General features: G+C 39.8%; 1 protein-coding gene across 6 annotated transcripts in view; it reads right to left on the reverse strand.

The window, feature by feature from the left end:
- SBF2 (SET binding factor 2) overlaps positions 1-21,105 on the reverse strand; it is a 235,314-nt gene that overhangs the window by 188,253 nt on the left and 25,956 nt on the right. For 4 of the 6 annotated variants that reach the window (XM_048306573.1, XM_048306572.1, XM_048306570.1 and 1 more), the window contains exon 2: positions 727-815. In XM_048306573.1, coding sequence (XP_048162530.1) covers positions 727-815 — 89 coding nt within the window. The remainder of the gene's footprint in view (positions 1-726; positions 816-21,105) is intronic. The other 2 variants (XM_048306571.1, XM_048306567.1) reach the window with 1 other exon arrangement.

The following is a 21,105-nucleotide window of genomic DNA, read 5'->3' on the forward strand; positions in this document are numbered from 1 at the left end:
ACAGTACAAAGACTCCTATTGCAACATTTCCTACAGCCCATCTCCTCCTCTAGCTTATCCTGTCCCAGAAGTTACCAAGTTCACGGCAGTAAAAGTTTTACTCTGACTTCTCAGAAACCTAATTTCAGAATATGACCACAGTCCTTCGTTTCTTTTCAGGATTTTTAGAGACAGCTGTTGAGTGAATCCCTGATCCAGACGAATAATAGACACCTTCTCATTGCATCCCACAATAAGAGACCAAGGAAGGGAAAGAAGCAACATCTTGGGAATTCTCTCTTTAAAACAGATCCCTGCACACCAGCCTTGCTGACCATTTTAATAGTTTATTGGGATACTATATTAATTTCTTTTTTAATCTACATTATACAAATACACATTTGTAATTATTTGAACACGTCAATGTGAAGTCATCTGCCATCTGAAGGATGCTCACAAAAACATAGGGACACAAATAAGCATTTCTTTTAAACACACTGTTTATAAATTTGCAGCAGACATTTTCTATCATTTAGGAATATTTACTTAGCTGTGCATACCAGAACAAATTATCTTCTGTTAGCCAAAATTATTGTTCTTAAACCTATTATTTATCCCCTCTGCTCACATAATTTCTACCCATTCCCTGTTGGGTTAAATAATACAGCTCATTACATGAAGGCAGATGTATCTTCCAACTGCACGTGAAAGGAATTCTAAAGATTGCAAAACGTAATGCAAACTTACCAACTCTATTCCCTGTGGAAAAGGAGTGTCTTCCCAGTCCTTCTGGGGAAATCTTTGTATTATTTTCCCCAAACCTTCTGTTGGTCCTGCTGAAAGATAAAATTCCATTATTTAAAGGCAAACTGGTGGAATTGAAATCACCATACATTTGAGAATACTTTCAAAATATACCCAATATTAGTAAGTTTTTTGACACGAGAGGGAGAACACGCTCCTCAAATGTCATGTTGCTCCTCTTGCAAGTCACATAATAAATACAATCTTAACATTTTCCAGCAGTAACACAAGGAATCACTACATGAAATGAAGCCATGAGCTGCATCCAGCCTCTGCCTCTCATGCACATTTTCAAAATGACAGATTATTATTGATAATTTCGGTCTCTCTCTACAAACAGCAGTGAGTTAAAAACTAATATAATGGATAATGTGATATTTAAAAAAGAAAGCAAAAGTTTAGCAAGAAGCAGTCTTCCAAAAGAAGCCTGTAGATTGAAATAAATCTACAGATTAAAGCTCCACATGATTTATCCAGGACACGCTAGTTCCTTGCCAGTATTTCTCACTGGTTTCCTTGGACAAGTCAGCAGTGGTTTTCCACACAGAAGGATGTGAAGAAAAGCTGGTCATTTCTGATAACTTTTCTGATGCAACTGTCTTCTTTTTTTACATGTTCCTTTTTTTGGAAGCAACAGTGCTATAGATGAATTTTGGAAACACCACAAATACACCACAACTGTAGCGCTGTGTCATCCTGAAGGGTACAGGAATGCACATACAAACAGGAATTTTGTTCATCTCCTTCTGAAGTCCTACAGTAAATATTGAAAAAATCGTAACTTCTTTTTTTTTTTTTCTCCTAAATTTTAGCTCTGGGATTCACCACAGATGAGCTTGGCAAGATGAAAACAAAGTGAAAAGATTCCTAAATCATCGAATCATAGAATATGCTGTGTTGGAAGGGACTCACAAGAATCACCAAAGCCCAAACCCCTGCAAAGTACCATCCCCAAGAGTCACACCACGTGTCCCAGAGCATTGTCCAAACACTGCTTGAACTCCATCAGGCTTGGTGCTGTGACCACTGCCCTGGGGAGCTTGTTCCAGTGCCCAACCATCCTCTGGGGGAAGAACCTTTCCCTAATCTCCCATCTACACCTCCCCTGACTCAGCTTCAGGCCATTCCCTTGGGTCCTGTCACTGGGCACCAGAGAGAAGAGATCAGTGCCTGCCCCTCCTCCTCCCCTCACGAAGTTGTAACTGCAGTGACCTCCAGGTCCTTTTCCACAAGGCTGCTCTCCAGGGTGTCTCATTCTTCAGTCTGTCTGTACATGAATGGCAAAGCTGAAATTTGCAACCATTTAAAATATCTTTTAATAGCTGACCCATCATATCCAATTGAATCACCTTTTCTCTAAAGCTGTATCACAAAATTTTGAGATTAATCATTAAAATTGTTGAACATTTTCTTATCAAATTCTCAAAGCTACAATGTTATGAAGCAATCCAATTTATGTATTAGTAGTAGCGGTCCATATGTGTCACCTCCTCTGCAGACACCCAGGCAGCAGCAATGAATGCATTACTCTCCTGGCTTTACCGTAAGAAACCATTTTCAGTCTGACACAACTCAAGTCTGCTAGCATAAATAAGTCTTACAGTGAGAAAAAAAACAGGCTTCCTCTAAGCTCCCTGCTAATTGACAGTTTGAGTTTGCTGCTGTCTTAAAACCCACAGTACATCTTACAAGATGTTTAGGGAGAACCAATCCAATGGGTTAGCAAGAAGCATTTTCTCCAGTTTGTCCATATTTACACCTAATGTTCTGTGATTGTCTCTTGGAAATAATCTAGGAACAGATGGTCTCAGTACAATGGACATACAAACTACAGGGAGTAAACTCCCAATAGCAATCTTACACCCAAGGGAGCACACACTGTGATTCCCACGGGCAGCCTGCTGAAGAACTGCAATCACACGGGGTTAGCTATGAGTTCTGAGATCAGCAAGTGAAAAGCCAGAGGAAGTATCATATTATAGAGAGCTGCAGAGAAGCTCAGAAAGCAGAGCGAGGATGTGTCAGAAACTGAGGAACAAATACAGACACGACTACAGCTGCAGTTTTTGTAAGGAAAAGGAGCTCTCTATCTTTTAGACTGTAATACCTGAACAGGGTCACCAGTCACTGATTCCACTGTTTAAGATCAAGTGTTCCTCTCATGTACTCTATCAAAGCATCTTCTACTGAATTATCATTCTTCTGCCCTACACCATGTCAGCTCAGCATCCTTCCAAAATTAGGAGGCATAAATGGAAAAGCTTCAACATTCCCTCCCTAAACTGCTCTGGGAAAAGCAGTCACACAGCTTCTCTCTAAAGGCAGGCAAAACCACTGCTGCATTCCTGCTTTCTTCTCCAGACATCCAGTCCCTGTTTCCTTCTTTCATGCAAAAAAAGCACAGAACAGCTACGTTTTCAACTCTGTATGTTAGGAATTGGCATGTATTTTGTTGACAGCATGCAATAAACAGCCTTCACCCTCCTCTGTTTTCCTCTTAGCCTTCACCTCTGGTATCCCACCCAGAGAACTTATCTTTCCTTCCATTCCTTTATGCAGTCACCTACTTGATAGTCACTACTACTCTCTTCTTCACCCCAAGGGGGCTGTTCCTTCATTGACTCAGTGTCAGAACTTCTCCTCTTGCTGAGTTAAAGTCTCAAATTACCACGTTATCTGCTTATCCTAAGTCATATCTCTGTCAAATCTCTTCTTCCTCCAGTTGTTCTAGGGCTGGCAGGTGGCACAAAGAAGGGACAGCAAACAAATTCATCCAAGGCAGCAGTGAGCACAAACACCCTCCAGGCAGAGCACAGCCTGGGGTTGAGAGGCCAACAGCAAGAAAGGGCAGAAGGACCGAGCTGAACAGAGATATCCAGACTTCCTGGAAAAGGAAGTATCAAAGAATTACAGCAGCAAACAGTCCTTGATATGTGTAAGCTCCCTAAGTTTCTCTGTGGGAACACGGGTGACTTTTTTAAACTCTGAATCCAGTTCACAAAAGACTGAGACCTCTGACACTACCAACTACACTTTTAAATAATGATATCCAGGAAGGTAGCTCAAAACTTCTTCTACTTCATCATGTTCTGAAGCTATCAATCCTTCTAGTTCTCTTTTGACTTGACTTTACAAAGACTCTCCCTACATTACAGAATAGGAAGCTCTTAATTCAGAATTAAGAGATGTACACTTTTAAAAAAAGTTTTTCATATTCTCTCCTTTATGTCAAAAGGTTATCAGGTTTTTTAGGTTACTTTCCTTAGAAGGCCACTAATGTTGGCCACCAGTGTTAGAGTTTACTGCAGGTAATTCCATTTTGCTTTCAAGAGGGATTCTAAACCTCCACAGGAATTTACCTGAAGGAAATGATGTGGTTCTGAACATTTTCTGAAAGCCAGACTCAACTCCTTATGCTGCATGAACTTGCACTTCAGGTCACCTCTGGGATCAAAGAAAAATTACTCCACACAGCCCATGGAGCACCTCCCTCCAAGAGGTGCAGCAACACGTCCCTCCTTGTGTCCCCAGAACCAGCTTTTTTCCACTGTTGGGAAAACACTTGGAAACCAAAAATGCTTTCCATCTACCTCTAGTTCAGGCACAACTGATTTGGCATCCAAGTTCTCAAAAATTTTAGAAAAGGATCCTTTTCAGAACAGCTCACAGAAGCCTCACAAGCATTCCAGGTATTAAACAGTCAGACTTAGGGCGCACAGCAGTGAAATTGAATCTTCTGGAAATCATCAGCTTAAATACAGAGAAAGATTAAAATTTTTTAAAAGTTTATGGAACAGTGTGCAAGGATGTATCATAGAAATGCAACATTTTAAAGGGAAAAAAAGGGAAGTGAATAATTCTGTGTTCAAGATATGAGCATTAGAAAAGTAAGTATTCACATCCATCAGATATGAGTAAAAAAATAAAAACAAAACACCAACAGAAAAAGCACTGTTAATCCTTCCACAGAAAAATCCTGTGATACAGATTTACAACTCTACTTATAATGCATAAAATCTAACTATTTCACATGATTTCTAAAGTTGAACACAATACAGATAGATGGGAAACACTCTTTCCATCCCACTAAAATTTGGTTTGGCTTGGGGGGGGATTGATGGTTTTGGTTTTTTAAAATGAATCTGCAGTCCTTCAAAATTAGGGAAATTCTTCAGGATCTCAGAGTTTTCTGTGTTTGCAATCATGAGGTAGAATTTATTGTAATCTGATAAATTTGAAAAATAAACAAAATTATTCTTTTCAATTACAAAAGTTACTGAGCTGCAAAGTTGCCTTCTTTGTGAGAAGTTTAGACCCAGGAGCACTTGAAAGAATCTCCCGTGCAAGGGAAGACCCAGAAGCTGCACTTCCTTTAATAATAAACCCAATCCAGTACAGTATGCTCACCACATTTTCCCAATACTTTATACTGCAATTACTGTTGATTCTCTGTTGACATTTTTCAATCCAACCAGCAACATAACAGCAGAACTGCAGTAAGTCCCTAAATCCCATGGTTTGGGGTGAGGTGGTGTGGACACTATCTGCCTTCAGCTGACTCTTATAAATCATCCAACTTTCAGCAGAGCAGTTTTGTCTGAAGATAACAGATTATTCAAGAGGTGGCTGCAATTCAACACCCAAGTGAATTTGCATTTTTGACTGCTTTAGCACAACAGGAAGAAACAGAAAAATATGAGGTCATGGGATTTCAACAACAACTATCACTTGTTTCAATATATGCTACTGATAACTACTGACAACTTTGCAAAAATACTGAAGCCACAGAAGGAAAAAATTTTAAAATGTGATTCAGATTTTCCAATTAATAACTGCAGATTTTGACCACATCCCTTCACTGTATCTAGTCTTCTTTCAAGCCCCCTTTAATAATTCTTAACACTAAAAGGATATTCCCTCAGTATCCTAGTGAAATTCCTATTAACTAATGCTAATTAAACAAATGTGACACCACATTAAAAACATGCAGACGGTGAACACCAGTAGTAACCTCCTCAGCTAGTGCCTGATAGTATCTGCTTTACAGACCTACCAAGATTTCAGAGGTTTTAAGAACATTAGGAAGAACTTCCTCATGGAAGGGATGATTAGACACTGGAATGGGCTGCCCAGGAAGGTGGTGGAGTCCCTGTCCCTGGAGGTGTTCAAGGAACAACTGGATGTGGCACTCAGTGCCATGGTCTGGTTGACACAGAGGTGTTTGGTCAGAGGCTGGACTGGATGATCTCAAAGTTCTTTTCCAACCTAATTGATTCTGTGATTCTGTGAACTGTCACTCATTAACACTGACACCTTGTTTTTAAACTGGTAAGACAGTTTATTCCAGTGTCAATGGCTTCAGATAGCCACAGGCAGCGGGAAGGACCTTCATCATCAATAAAAGGAATTTTTGTCTTTTGGTATGCTTTTAATAATGTACAATCTGCCCAAAAACATGGTGGAGAGCTCATTGCTAGCACTGCTCACTGAATTCAAACCAATCAGACAGAAGCTTCTGGAGGTTTTTGAAGCCACTTAAATGCACTACAGACATCACTCAGACAACAAACTACTTAATACAGTATTTGTGTGTGTGAGCAGAGCATGGGCAATCACTGCACATTCACAGTGTGCTCAATGTGAAACAGGAATTGATCTCATTATTCATTATATATACAAAACATGCCTGGCAGTAACAAGAGACATATTTCCAACAAAACTACTGCCATTATTATTGTTGTTGTTGTTATTAAACACTCACATTGTTATCTTAACAAAGTCATTTCTACAAAAGCAAAACTATTCCTGTACTTCGACTGAAGTATTTTGCAATTCTTTTCTTTCATTTTGTAGTAAAGTTTTGTCACATAGTGAAGTACAGAAGTTGTAAAGACATTGCAGCCATTTTCAAACTGTAATTTTACACCTACAGCAATTAATTGCATTTTCAATATGCCAGGTTAAAATAATCATTATCACCCTCATCCAGCAGTTTTTCTACCTTTAAGATGTCTTAACTCTTTAATCCATTAAGAATCAAAGCTGACCACAAAATAAATTCAGCTTCAAATTTTTAGACATTACATTCTTGCTCCTGTACAGTACATACACATAGTGAATTGCCAAGACCAAACCCTGAATTTCAGCCTGTAAGAATTCTGATCAAGCAGTCTATACCTTAAGCTACTAAGGGAAAAGGAACTTTTCTCCCCAGCTTACTTCTTCTGATCTGCCCTCTTTCTCCTTCTCCTTTTCCCATCTTTTTCTTTAAAAAGTACAAACATGCAACACATTAAAATTCTGGCATAATTTGCTGGTTCCTGAACCCTAGTCCCCTAAACTCCCTTCTTACATAAATCTTTCCCCATGAAAGGTCACATGCCATCTCTTGCTCGCCCTTGAAATTCCAGAAGCGAGCTGTTAATGCAACTTACATTCCAAATTAATGAGGACTGTGATAAACTCTGTCTTTTCACTTACAAACCCCTGATAAAAATGCATTTGAGCACTCAGTATTGTTAACATGCAAAGCTTTGAATGGAAGCACTTTGGTGATCTGTTACAAAAGGTATAATTTTCAGGCCTGAAGAAGAAACACAGAACAGATCACAGAGAAAGAACATCAGTAGTTATGCCATGGAAAACAGTTTGAAACAACCACGGTAGATCCTTCATGTAAAGGTAATAAATAATTTCAAGTATTCAGAAGTACAACTTTACATGTTCAGAGTTAGGAACATACTGTCGGTGTGAAAGATGCACAGACAGGTGGCAGAGCACAGTTCCTCTCATCCTTTTCAAAACAGTACCTAGTGCTAAAGACATCACTAAAATCTGCTGTGAAGTAAAATCCTTTTCATATCAAGGTTCTTAACTTGAAAACAGCAGAAGTTTTAAACTATTCAGGATTCTGGTCACTTCTGCGTGTTTTGGAAATGCTTTTCATGGAAGGATGAAGACAACTCATGTTCCATCTTGGGAACAGAAATGTACCTGAGGCCTCCCTGTGCCTTTAAAAACATCACTGCAGAAATCTTGATGCCAGAAGACAGAAAATATGACAAAAGATATCCCCATTTTAACTCAGTCCCTATAAAGAAGTCAGAGCTGAAATGAAAGTGAATAAGAAGCCAAAGGAGAGCTAATATTAAACACCTAGAAAGAAAAATATTTCTTTGATAGGCCTAAAATACTTGAAATTCTGAAAAAAATTCAGTCCAATCCCCACCTGCAAATCACAGGCCATGTGCATCTTAAAGTCTGAAGTAGCCTGGACATGGAAGTTTACATAAAGAGCACTTAATTCTGATTTATTCAAGAGAATAAAGATTTTATTGCAGCCTAATAGCCACAAAAGGTTAAACAAAATGCTGGTACGTTTAGGAACATGGAATGAAGACGGGCTTCCCACAATGACCAGAGACACTATTTGTACAACTGGCACAACTCAGAGTCAGTTCATCTTAATCAGGTCAAAGAGATGCATGCAACAATCCCGGGAATTTGAACGACAGCCGTTCTGGAGGCATGCCATATTATCAAGGATGCAACAAATAATGGGATAAGGCGATCCTCAGGCTCTTTTCTTTGTAAACAGGAAAAATTTGTTGAACTTAGTGGGGGGAAAAAAAAAGTAGCATTTCAATCTTCCCCTAAATGTACTGGCACTGCTAGTCAGGACTACCTGAAATACTTGGGATGGTCCAAAATCCTGAATGTCTCAATATTTGTTTGATTTTGGTACTTTTGTAATTTGCAGAGCACAGAGAAAGGGATCTTGTACACCCAAGGGTGTACAAGAAACAGGCTCAATCAATACCACCCAAATCTTAGATTGGCACTTTTTTTGCAGGATCATCCTCCCCACTATTGCAATAGATATTCTCCTAGTCAGGTTAACATCTTCCTTGCTCCTGGTCATCAGAAATCAGTCCTATGCTTTATTCCTAAATAAAGGAGGGAAAATAGTCTAGCTTGTATTTTAATTACATTAAAGTAGGAGGGAGAGATGGGAAAATGGCAAAACATGCTGTATCTCATTCCACTACATCAATTGGTGTTTCTGCTGAAAGGAGGCTAGCCACTGGTACGCAGTTAGGAAACCTCTAAAACAGATTTTCTAGGGAAAATCACATTTAGGGATGAACTTCATCCACTGAAGTCGCATCAGTGCCAAGTGAAATGAAAACAGATAAATACCATAAAAAGCAGAAGAGGAAGGAAATGGAGAAAAGGGAAGCAGAATGAGGAGGAAGAAGAGGGAATAAATGGGGATGTTACAATCATCACCACACGTTAGAGGCCTATTTAGCTGCTTCAGCAGTGTGCCTCTAATGCTGCTCAGCGTGATACAGCACAAGAGCACTGGCTGAGGGTGCACACAGTGATTTGGTCAGCCAAGACTCCACCAGCATCTAACCCTTCTGAAGAAATGTGCCAAATGCCACAAACTCAGTATTATCCTTGGAAAACTGTCAGTCATGCAAAGTGCTGCCTCATGCTGAAAGCCACATTTGAGAGCAAAACCTTAGTGACCAGTGGCAATGAACTCACTGACACTTCTCAAAGTTCTGTAAAAAATTACTTGGTTCTGCTGCTGCTGCATCCCTCATCTTTAAGAGCTCACATGGTAACTTCTGCTACAGCACAAACTGTCCTTTAAAAAGCTTATCTGGCCTACACCTATGAAGGTGCCAGTTGCTCCTAAAGAATCCCCTTCATACCATCATCCTCCACCTTTCCCCAGGATTCCAATTCCCACAATATTTTATCTGGACAAGTTACTGATACAATTAATGCAGCTTGGCTGTAACAGCTGCACCTCAGGACTCTTCCTTTCAAACAGAAGTTTAGGACGTAACACGTTCCTGGACAAACACTGTATTTTTGCTGGGTGGACAGGAATATGGTTTTGCAAAAGCCTTAAAAAAAATAACAGACAAGAAAACAACAATGAATGTTAAGTCATTTTCAAGTAACTCCGTACCCAATGGTTGGCATAATATTCAAGAAATTGGAAAAAAGCTTGGGCAGCTGGCAGGGAGAAAGTTTCCTGCTCACTGACAATTCCCCTTCTTGTTTGCAAACAAATCACTTTTGCCAGCCCCTGCATAGGAATGGAAGATCAGACTTCAAAATAAACACTCTATGTTAAACAAACAGTCTTTTGAGCACAACGAACTGAAAAAGACTTCCCAGATGTCTTGAAGAAAATATTTGTTATTTATTTTCAAGGAAGGTACAAAAATCAGGATGCCAAAACCATACTCAGCTTTGTACTCTGAATCAATGTCTTAAATGTTTAAAAAAAAAAGAAAATTTAGGCAGCTTCTCAGCTCTAACAAATTATGTTTACTGCCCAGCTTAAAAATAACCCTGTTCTATTTACTAAATATTATTACTATTTCCAATAAGTTACCTTCCTTCTACAACTATCCTTTGGAATTATCTCTAACTGATATACCAAATGAATAAAAAAAGCTCCACGTTGAAATTTCCTGAACATAACTGGAAGATTCTAATTTTACCAAAACAATTTTACATTTTCAATATTGTTATTTTAACATACTAATCAGCACCCATTTCAGCATACAAAATTTGAATACATTAAAAAAACAGCCCATGTAAATACTTCTCTCATACCTTTTTTTACTTTTTGTATGGTTGTTTTTTAAACCAAACACAGATGGCAAGGTTAGAATCAGATTTCAGACATTTACACTCCAGAGATGTAAGTAGCTGTAAATGTAATCTGATTTTGTGGAGTATAAAGAAAAGCTACTCATACTCTAAAATTCAGCAATGAAACAACTTCAGGAAAAGGCTTTCTACATTTACTCTTAAAGAAGTCTGATCACGTGCTAAAACTTATTTTTCTAAATCACTTTATAGGACTACAATAGGTAAGGGAGACTACCTACAACAGTTCTTCTGTATCAGTATTTATTTATAGGATTCATCAACATAAAGATTCAGGTCTAAATGCAGTACTTAAAACATACCCTAAACATGTTGAAACACTTGGTTCACTTTTTATTTTAAGTACAGTCCTGTTTTATCCTCTGCTATGGCTTGGGGTATTTTTCCTATTATGTAACTTTCTTCCAAGGAGTAGAGTATACAGAGATAATCTGGGGCCATGGGGTGAGAATCCCACATTTATCATTTTACTGACTGTACACTATTTGCTCAGATACACAAAATAACTTCTGGAAGTGTCTCATCATGTTTGGTAACAGCCAGAAAAAGTCATCATTAGATCTACAAACAGCACAATACAGGTAACAATACTAAACAAAATTCAGGCCCATTCAACTGTACATGGAAATATGCTACTGTGCTCTGTTGAAAATGTTGACAATATGGTTTAGGGGTTTTTTGAAATCCTTCTCACTCACACTTGTGTGAACACTGATAAACAAGGTCATAAAGCTAATATAAAGAGAGATTCCTTCTTATGACATCCTGGGGGAAAATGAGAGTCATATGACAAAGTGGAAAATGAAATGATGCTCAAAGTAATTTCATTTGAAGTGCCATTTACAGTACCACAATAAATTATTCATTTTGAAAACCTATATATCTCATCAGGAAATTAAAATTTTAGAAAGCCCTTTCAGGGCCTACAGAATATAGAAAAGTTGCAGACTAAATCCTCTACAAAAAGTCTGAAGAAGCTTCCTAATATTGCAGTTCTATTTTCATCTTTAAAAATGCTCCATAACAACTTAAAGTAAGGAGAAAAAAAACCAAGTCAAAAAACCAATCAATAAAAACTACAAAAAAAGCCATGAAAATCTGGATGAGGTGAGGAAGAACAAAGAGCACTGCGAACAACAAGCTACTGAAGCCTGAATTCCTAAAGGCCTTGATCCCTCCCAGAATCTCAGGCCATGGCTCTGATAAATTTTTCTTGCTTCTGTAACACCTGCTCCACAGCAATCTGGTGTGCAACACCACTGTTATTGCACTGTAAGCTTTGAACACTTGTACAGTTCTACTACTGGGTCCACCTTCTTCCCAAAAACTTGTCAGAACTCAGTACTCTCAGCATCTCCTGACCCTGAGCTCTTCAGCTCTAACAGGATATCTTCACCCTCCCCCAGCTGGTTTCCTAAAGAAACGAGGCTTCTGCAGTGCACACTGTGTCAGTCCACCAGCTTCTCTCCACTCCCTTCAGCTCTCAGCTGTACACACACTTACAATAAAGCAGGAATACAAACCATGAAATATCTCGCTGAGTTACTATTCAATCCATCATCACACTTATTTTTCCATTGCTTATTTTAAGATTCAAGTATGGAAATATTATTTTACAGAGACAGTGTCCCAAATTCAACAAGTTCTTCCAAAACTGATGCATAAGCTAACAGAAAAATATTAGATCTGGTCTGTTTGGGAGAGTAAGAGTAGTAGTAGCTGGGTATACAAGGTGGAATAAGCATACACAAAGTCTGGGGTTGGGTCCTGTGTTGTAAAAGATGTGTAAACTCTTGGACAAAGACATTTTTCTAAGGCAAACAATGAGATTTCCCCTGAAGCTCACATTTGTATCCAATGGTCTGAACAAGTGGTTTTCTTTAAGGGAGGGAGTCACAGAGTTCAAATACAGTCAGAAAGTAAAGAGCTCTGAAATGAAATGTCTCATAAAAAGTATTTGGAAAGAACATTCTAAAAGGAAAGACAAAGGTTTCACATCTATTATATCTCGAAATAAAAAGTGGAAACAATGACAAGCAAGTGGGTTCTCTAACCTATGTAAAGTTACACACTTTCCCTGTTAACAATCACTACGAGCACAAATATTTTTTGCTCGAAAAATTACAACGGTTTGTATAACATCATTTAGACCCTGTCAGAAGGACTTCAAGTATACTTGAAGACTGCAAGAGGAGTCTTATCCCTACCACATTCTGCCAATGAAAAAAGATAAAATTAGATTACCAGTGTGAATTATCACCTGAAAATTCTGCTGATGAGAACAAATGTCACTGTACAAGACCAAATGTGTCTTCTCAAGCGTTGACTTGTTTCAAAGGCACCAGAGAGTCGGATATATCTAATTAACAGGGAATGCAATGTTGCAAAAGAGAAAGCAAAGCACTTCCCAGAGCTGGCTGATAACTGCATTTCAACGTAGGGCTCACCAACATACAGACCCACGATAAGTGAGCAGAGAGGACAGTTCTGAGAAACAAAAAGACAATTCTGGAAAGATTTTTCCATCTCATGAGGAAAAGCAAGCACAGCACCAGAAGACAGTTCTTGCTATACTAAGTTCACATATTTGAAGTAGAAGATGTAGAATCTATTTTTGAAGACTAATCTTTGCTACAAAGCAGACATCTTTTTTCCCCATTTAAGACTGAATACATACAATTCCAAGCCCAAACACAGACTGGGCAGAGAATGGATTGGGAGCACCCCTGAGGAGAAAGGCCTTGGGAGAGCTGATTGATGGGAAGCTCAACACGACCCAGCAATGTGCACTTGCAGCCCAGAGAGCCAAACATGTCCTGGGCTGCGTTAAAAGCAGAGTGGACAGAAGCCACAGGAGGTGAATCTGCTCCTCTCTTCTGCTCTCTTGAGATCCCAGCTGAAATACAACATCCAGCTCTGGGACCCTCAGCATAAGGACATGGACTGGTTGGAGGAAGTGCAGAGGCCACAGAGGTGCTCAGAGGGCTGGAGCACCTCTCCTAGGGAGACACAGATTTGGGGTTGTTCAGCCTGGAGAAGAGAAGGCTCCAGGGAGACCTTCCAGTACCTTCAGGGTGATGCCATGAAAATTTTTTGCCTTTTCTTTTATACCCATTATACCTTTTTACAACTTCTGCATTCTTCGTGCTTTTTGCCTACATTCTTGGACTTGTTTGTCAAGCTAAGAGACTAAACATTTTAGAAGCTTTGTAGTTAGGGATCAGTGTGCCCCAGACCCCAAGGTCCTCTCCAGAACACATTCTGCAAACTAAGATAGAACCATCCAGGAGAAGGTTCCTTGGGGAGGGGGCTCACTTGAGCCTCTCATTGGGGAAACTTTGATAGATATGCTAATTAGTAAAACCTATAATGTTATACCAGATCTTTTGGGGCAGATTCGGCAGGGTGCATCTCGATGCATATGACCTGGACGTGTGCACCTAAGGATCCTCAAAATAAATACCAAGGTAAAATCCCTTTTCCCCTTCTAACTGTGTTTGACTCTTGATTTTAAGACCAGGAAAAGGCATCAAGGGGCTACAACAGAGTTGGAGAGGGACTTTTTACAAGTGCATGTAGGGAATGACAGGACATGGGGGAATTACCTTAAACTGAAAGAGAGCAGGTTTAGATTAGATATTAGGAATAAATTCTTTCCTGTGAGGATGGTGAAATAGGTTACCCAGAGAAACTGTGGATGCCCCATCCCTGGAACTGTTCAAGGCCAGGTTGGAGAAACCTGGTCTAGTGGAAGGTGTCCCTACCCATGGTGGGGGTACTGGAACTAGATGACCTTTAAGGTCTCTTCCAACTCAAACCGTTCTAGGATTCTATGATTCTTAAGGAGAGTCAAGGGGAAAGAATGCAAGAATGCACTGTTTTAAATATAGAAAGTAAAGGAAGTCAAAATGTATGGTTCAGATTTAATAAGCAGTGCTTAGGTACTCGTAAGTAGGAAGGAAGTATAAGGCAACATCCCTCAGCTTTCATTTTCCCCAAATTAGCTTGACCTTACAAACTTTAATAGGTGGGATGCTTTTAGCTAAAATGCACCAGCACATGCTGGTACACAGATCCAATAGTGGCTACTGCTTTTTTTTTTTTTTTTTTGTTAGAAGAACAGAATTGTATCAGCTTCAGGTCTGAAATGTTCTACTTCTGGCAACTTTATACAAAAGAGTGGCATTTGGATCATCTACTACAGTTCCTAAAAAACAAAGCTTTATTTCAAATTTCATAATGACATCTGCAGTGTTGACTGAGGTGCTTCATTAGATATCAAATACCTATCCCACACCAACTGCAGATGCAGCCCTGAACCTCAGGGCAGAAAACTGGTTATGAGCCAGCAGTGGCCACATCATGAGGTGTAGGAAAAAGTGTCCATGAGGCTCTTCTGTCATAGGTGACTCACAGAGACAACAGAAGCTTATAGCTTATCACTCCCACTTTTCCCTTTTTTGCCTGCTAAATACATAATTATCTTGGACCATCATATTTAAAGAGAGACTTTTATTTTCAAGTTTTTGACTAAGTTCTCCTCAGCCTAACAACTGCTTCCAAATGACAGTTTCCTTGCACCAGATGTCAGAACACAAAATTAATGTTTCAACTTATAAAATACTTTCCATCATAGTATCACAACACTTCTAGCCAAAGTCGGATGACCTGTGAAAACAGGGACATCCCCATTTAATACTCAGTGAAAGATTAATTACTGAGCACCAGAAGCGACAGCGCTACAGCTACGTATGTCCAACTGCAATATCTCCAACTAGGGTGTAAGTCCCTGTGTCCCCACGCAGATAAACTCTTCCAAAAGCCATTTTTATTAATTAGTACTATTGCCACAGAAAACAATTCTTGCCATAACCTGCTCTCAACTGCAGCCTAGTAACAGAGATTCTTTAATAAATAATTCTCTTTAGTTTTGCAGCATTCTTATGTAGGCCACATCTAGAACATGGAGAAGAATTCAGTGCTATGACAGGCACTACACGGTGATTCTCCAAGAGCATTTTTGGTTATGCAACAGTTTTGAAGAAAATATCAGCCAGGAACACTCTTACACGCCTCTGAATTCCTACCAGGATGTAAATTAAATGACCTAACATGAATTCTAACTCACAGAAAGCCTCACAATTCAGTTACTTGACACAGAATAAGACAAATTACTGGGATTGAAACAGACTTCTACACTCCACCCATAATTTCAGGAAACAACACAGGTGGAGAAACTCTCCAGGAAGTTTACTTACCAAGAACCAGAGCCTAAGCAGTGCTCATGCAGTGCTGAATACCTTGTCACCTGAGTCTGGAGAACATTCTAACACACTGTAAGAAATGCATTCAAACAGTCTTGAAAAATAAGATACATAAATACACGTGAAAGACCACAAGGCTAAGCAAGGCCTTGAATTTTCTCTACTCTTTCACAAACAATAAGAATAGCAGAAGGTCTAAATATCAAAATTTTCTCACCTATATAAAAAGAAATGGATTATCAGTGACATACACGGTCTTTCCTTGGGCTGGAAAGATTTGCAACAGTGGAACCAGAAGAACATAAATATGGCCAGACACCCTGATGTAATTGGGAGAGTATCCAAGAATGTTTGGCTGCAAACTCATTTAGAAGCAGAAGAGCCTCCAGTTGCTGTAGGAAGAAAAACAGATTGATACCCCACTTTCTACATTTTAATTAGAATCTGCTGCTCATGGTTTAGGAACAAGACATCTCCAATTTACATATGAGAGTTTGAAGCTTCACTTGGGTGAATTGCTGGCAAGTGAATTTCCATCTACCTATCCCAAAATCCAATTTGCTTATTAAAAGAGAAATGACTGCATTATGTTACCTGTCAATCTGGTATTAGGCACTGAGGTCGCCCACCCATTTCCAAGAGTGCAGGGCCACACAGAGTTGATGCAAAATGTTTCTTCCAACCAAGACCACAGACCTTGCACAACATCACTGAAAATGAGCTTCCCAACTGTCACGAAACACATCTGATGTCACTTTTTTGGAGGATTCAGGGAAACTCAAGTGCTGAACAGTATTATAACAACAAATCTGAAAGATGTTGACCCACTCACCAAAGGAGCGCTTGCCAGAAGGACTCAGAACGATTCCAGATACTTCAAGTCATCTGAGGTAACATTTGGTGCAATGAGTCACGTAAGACAAATAGGTCATCTATTTCAGAAGGAGGACATACTGATTTACCATAGTGGTTAGCTGAGTAGGCAATCACAGAACCAAACTTACAGACTGGTATCAGTTTTATAGGAAACAGACATCTCCTCACTCAGGAATCAAGAATACATCCAGTTACTCCACAACTTGCACTGGTACAGTGTTTAAGCTTTTGCACAACAACTAACTCCACAGACCAGTATCATCTAGGTCTCTTTTAACAACTCCTGAAGAAATGCCCTGAAGACAACTTGGAAGAAGAAGTAATTCTGTCTGGTTTCAGTGGGCAGGAAGTCAAAGAGGAACAGCTTGATCACTTCAACAAAGCAGTGTGAAATAATCTGACAACCCAACCGCACTGAGGCAAAGGAACAAATGCCTTTGCTGAAATCAGCCTCGTGCTGCAAATGCTTCTGAATCTGGAAGGTTTAGCTAAGAAAGATTAAAGCAAGTGTTCACTTCCTTAAAAAACAGGTATTGCCCACTTACTCTGTGAGCAGCGAACTAACAAAATTTGGAGACCTTCAGGGACAGAATGTTCTGGGTATAGCTGCAATGAAGTGAATTTCCTTCAAAGCAGCCTGAATGGTGCTGTCTTTTAGATGTATGACTGAAGCACTGTTGATAAGAAACCAAACTTTGAGCTGTCACTCAGCAGTGCTTGCACAGCATCAAGGCCTTCTTTGCTTCTCACAGTTTTTCCTCACTTCTGCCCTTTTGATTCTCTCCCCAGTATCACTGTAGAGGAGTGAGCCAACACCTGGATGGGGGCTTAGCCACTGCCCAGGGTCAACCCAGCACAGAAGATTCAGAAGGTTTATCAGATTTCCTTTACAGGCAACGACATCCAGGCTGCAGGCAGGTAATAAAACATGACCACAGAGCGTGGTTCCACTTCTACACTGAGGGACTCCTCCTCAGTAGGATCCTTTGTTTATTTAAGCAAGCTTAATCACCACAGTACACCTTTCCCAAGAATAAAGTAATGGTTCTGACAGACACTGACCACTGGAAAGGTTCTGAGATACTAATTCCATGAAGGTGAGGAATTCTCATTGCAAAAGTAAAGATAAACCTGCTTAAAGCAAATTTTTACTATTTTTCTGTGTGAAAGTGTATTGTACAAATGTACGCTGGCCAAATGCCTGGTCTGTAGCCACAGAAAAGGAACACAGGTTCTTGTAGAGGCAAATCCAGAACTCACAGGGAATGAGGACAACTGCTACTGTCACAATTCTGGCTTCTTAGTTCCATTTCCCTGCCACAAGCAGCCATGCCCTCCAAGACATGAGAACACACCACTTCAAGCGTACATTACCATTGTCTTCCTGAATTTTACTGAATAACACAATGCTGAATAAGTTGTCAAACTTACCATGTAGACAGGCAACATCCTCAAAATGGACTTGTTAGGATAGCTCCACCCAAGGAGCTGGCTGACAAAAACTTACCTACCACTAAAGACAGTGCTGAAGGCTCTGACCTTAGGTGATGTCAACTTGTGACATCCATAGGCCCTTCAATGACCTTTCAAGAAGAAAATCATCCAAGGTAAAGATCTTGCTCACTTTTGTTTTGATGAAAGATGAATGGTGGAGTATCTTGACATTTCCATCTCTGTGGGAATAGGGATACAACACATGTGGAGTACAAGATGGAGTCAGTTCTCAAGTTGCAAAAGAAGAATTTGGGAAGCCAGAACATCTTGGAAAAAGAATAAATACGGAACAACTTTCTGCCACTCTGAAAAGAAAACAACTCACAGCTATGGAACACTCCATCTCCCCAAGGAAGAGCCATGCCAGATGCATTCCAGCTAATGAGTCCATGTGTTTCCTCATTCTCCACACATGGAGCATGAATGTTCCATCTACAGAGCCTGCACCAGGAAAATATTCCCCTTTCTCAAGTTTACAAGTGTAAGCGGTGTGCTCAAATTCATGTGAGCCACATTCAAATACAGAACTACAAATTCTGTAGAACTTAAAATAAAAAATGCATTATAAAAGAAATACTATTATTAAAGGTCTAAGGAAACCCTCGTTCTGTTTATACACTAACTCTACACCCTAAAAATTTTATCAATTGTACCCAAAAGGATTCTTACTCCTCTGGAACAAAGAACAAAAAATTACAACCAGCGACAACTGTTCTGTACTGGTGTTCTCTGTTATCTTTTGTTCTTATTTTTGAACCCTACAAGAATTTCAATACTGAAACAGAACCAGATGTATCAGACTAAGTCCTTTCATTCTGGCACAGTCCAGCAATACCTGCTTTACAGGAGTAAACATGACTAAACTTTAAATATTCAATCTAGGAGAGCTGCCTATCTATCAGTGACAAGCTGCAGTCACTAGAGAGAACACTTTAAAAAAATTTTTTTAAAAAAGAAAACGGAGGGAAAAAAAGCTAGTCTAGGAAAGAAATCAAAGCCAACACTCCACACTTACCTCCCTAAATGAAAATTGCAACTGTTTCAAAGGAAAAAATCACTGGACAGGAGTTCAACTGTGGAAAAACTTACCGGAATATTCTTGCAGAAATAGGAATCACCTGTATATAAACAGCATTGATTTAAGCTAGAATCATCTTTAAGCTGTTAGTCCAAACACACTGAAAAAACCCACAAGAGTGCTATAAATGATTAATGACTAAGAAAAGCAAGGATTGCTTCACTTTTGTATCTAACCCATATGCACATATTGCAAAATGGTGAAGAACTATGGCACACCAGATTTGTTACTATTAAAACTATGCTATCTACAAACAAAAAAAATAGCATTCATGTCTGCAGACAAACTACCACGTCCAATCCCACTACTGCCTGTGGCTCTAGCACACCTTCTGTCTCATCTGTAGGTGATTCATGAGTGTCTACATGCACAAGTCAACAATAATTGCAATTAACTGGATTCAGCATATACAATCATAACACTCCACAGAAATGTTAAGGAAGCATTCAGAATCATTACGCAGAACCACAGACATTAATTAGAGTATATTCAACTGCTTTTATTCAGATGTCTGTCACAAAACTGAAACTCCACTATAAATCCTCAATTGGAAGGGGCACTTCTGTTTCTAAAACACTAAAATCAAAATCAGAGCAAACTAGTATGACATTGTTTCACAGATTCTTCCTGCCTGAGAAGGTTATCACTGAGGACCTCCTGGGGCTACAGGCACCACTGTTTTTAACATGCAACCTCCAAACTCAAGTACTGTGCTATTATCTAGCCCTGCCACTACATGCAAAAGGATATTGAAGTGCAAAAGCCCTACAAACTTTGAAGTCCTGGAGGATTTGCATGTGTCCTACAATCTGAGCATCAAGTTGCCAAATTACTTCCAACTACTCTTAAATGTATCCTTCCAGATCAACACAACTACTAAGAGGCAAGAATTCCTGTGCATGCTGCAAGTGCCATATCAAACTATTCCAAGACACTTTTCCTCATACATTATAACCTTAATTCAGTGTGGATTTTTTTCAGTTTCAGGGTAGTCCAAAACCTAAGAAATGCTGTCACAGAATCACACAATGGGTCAGGCTGGAGGGGACCACAGCCAATCATCTGGTCCAGCCGCCCTGCTTGAGCAGGGTCATCCCAGAGCACACGGCACACAGGACTGTGTCCAGATGGTTCGGGAATGTCTCCAGTAAGGGAGACTCCAAAACCTCTCTGGGCAACCTGTTCCAGTGCTCAGTCACTGCTCAGTGAAGAAGTTCTTCCTCATGTTCACGTGGAACTTCCCGTGCATCAGTGTCTGCCCGTTGCCTCTTGTCCTATTGCTGGGTACCACCAAGCAGAGCCTGGAGCCATCCTCGGGCACACCCCTTCAGACACTGACAGACATTGCTGAGGTGCCTTTTCAGTCGTCTCATCTCCAGGCTGAACAGACCCAGCTCCCTCAGCCTTTGCTCGTAAGAGAGATCCTTCAGTCCCTTAGTAAGCTTTGTCACCCTCCCCTGGACCTGCTCCAGAAGTTCTGCATCTCTCTTGCCCTGAGGAGCACAGACACAGCACTCCAAGCAACAGGCACTGTCAAACTGTACAGCAGAGCACGGTGAGTTAAACATGACGTTACCAAGCTTTACTTTTAAAACATCGAAACTCTTTTCTTCTAGAATGAGTTTTTACCCAAATTAGACTCAGGAAATTAGAGTCAATCAGTATGCACTAGACACACAACTAATGACTCAATGCCTACTGTAGAATATACAGATTTCCTAAATCCTTTGGAGAAGTCCTCATCACCTGCGGCACAGGGGAAAACAAACTTGTCTCCGCTGTGGGAAGAACATGATCCTGTGATCTCAGTCAAGCACTTGCCAACAGCTACTGATAACATCACAAATGCACCTACAATGTTCCCCAGAGGAGAGATAACAACTTACAAGGTATTTTTATTTTCAGGATTGT

The sequence above is a fragment of the Corvus hawaiiensis genome, chromosome 6 (genome assembly GCF_020740725.1).
Source record: "Corvus hawaiiensis isolate bCorHaw1 chromosome 6, bCorHaw1.pri.cur, whole genome shotgun sequence".
NCBI classification, from domain to species: Eukaryota; Metazoa; Chordata; class Aves; order Passeriformes; family Corvidae; genus Corvus; species Corvus hawaiiensis.